The sequence below is a fragment of the Acanthisitta chloris genome, unplaced genomic scaffold (assembly GCF_000695815.1).
Source record: "Acanthisitta chloris isolate BGI_N310 unplaced genomic scaffold, ASM69581v1 scaffold13022, whole genome shotgun sequence".
NCBI classification, from domain to species: Eukaryota; Metazoa; Chordata; class Aves; order Passeriformes; family Acanthisittidae; genus Acanthisitta; species Acanthisitta chloris.
In genome coordinates this window covers 21,248-21,841 of record NW_008659975.1, presented here as the reverse complement: position 1 = coordinate 21,841, position 594 = coordinate 21,248, and the positions used below count along the sequence as shown (strand labels likewise).

The following is a 594-nucleotide window of genomic DNA, read 5'->3' as shown; positions in this document are numbered from 1 at the left end:
GCCACTCGCTGTGTCCAATCCCTCCATCCCTTGTCCCAAGTCCCTCTGCAGCTCTCTTGGAGCCCCTTGAAGCACTGGAAGGGGCTCTGAGGTCTCCCTGGAGCTCAGTGTTTTGGTTTAATCTCTTGGAGCTCATCCCACAGGGATTGTCTACTGGGAAACAAACCAGCCTAGAGCCATCCCTACCTGCAACTCCATGGAATCACAGGATCCCAGACTGGTTTGGGTTGGAAGGGACCTCAAAGCTCATCCCATCCCACCCCCTTCCATGGGCATGGACACCTCCCATCAGCCTGGGTTGCTCCAAGCCTAATCCAGCCTGGCCTGGAACACTCCCAGGGATGGAATATCCACAATCTCTATATATACCGTGTCTTTCTGTACCTCTCTGGTATCCATTTTCCCTCAGGATTCGGATGTCTGGCATTAAAGGCCTGCAAGGAGTGGTGAGGAAGACAGTGAATGATGAACTCCAAGCCAACATCTGGGAGCCACAGCACATGGATAAAATTGTTCCCTCGCTGCTCTTCAACCTGCAGCACGTGGAGGAGGCAGAAAGGTGAGTGTTTGCTGCCATCCTGCAGGTGCTTGGCT

General features: G+C 53.5%; 1 protein-coding gene across 1 annotated transcript in view; it reads left to right on the top strand.

Annotated features, from left to right (window-relative positions):
* Window positions 1–594, top strand: part of EFR3B (EFR3 homolog B (S. cerevisiae)) — a gene marked incomplete at its 5' end in the record, with an annotated part of 26,378 nt that overhangs the window by 11,336 nt on the left and 14,448 nt on the right. The window contains one exon of the mRNA XM_009069631.1: window positions 410–559. Coding sequence (XP_009067879.1) covers window positions 410–559 — 150 coding nt within the window. The remainder of the gene's footprint in view (window positions 1–409; window positions 560–594) is intronic.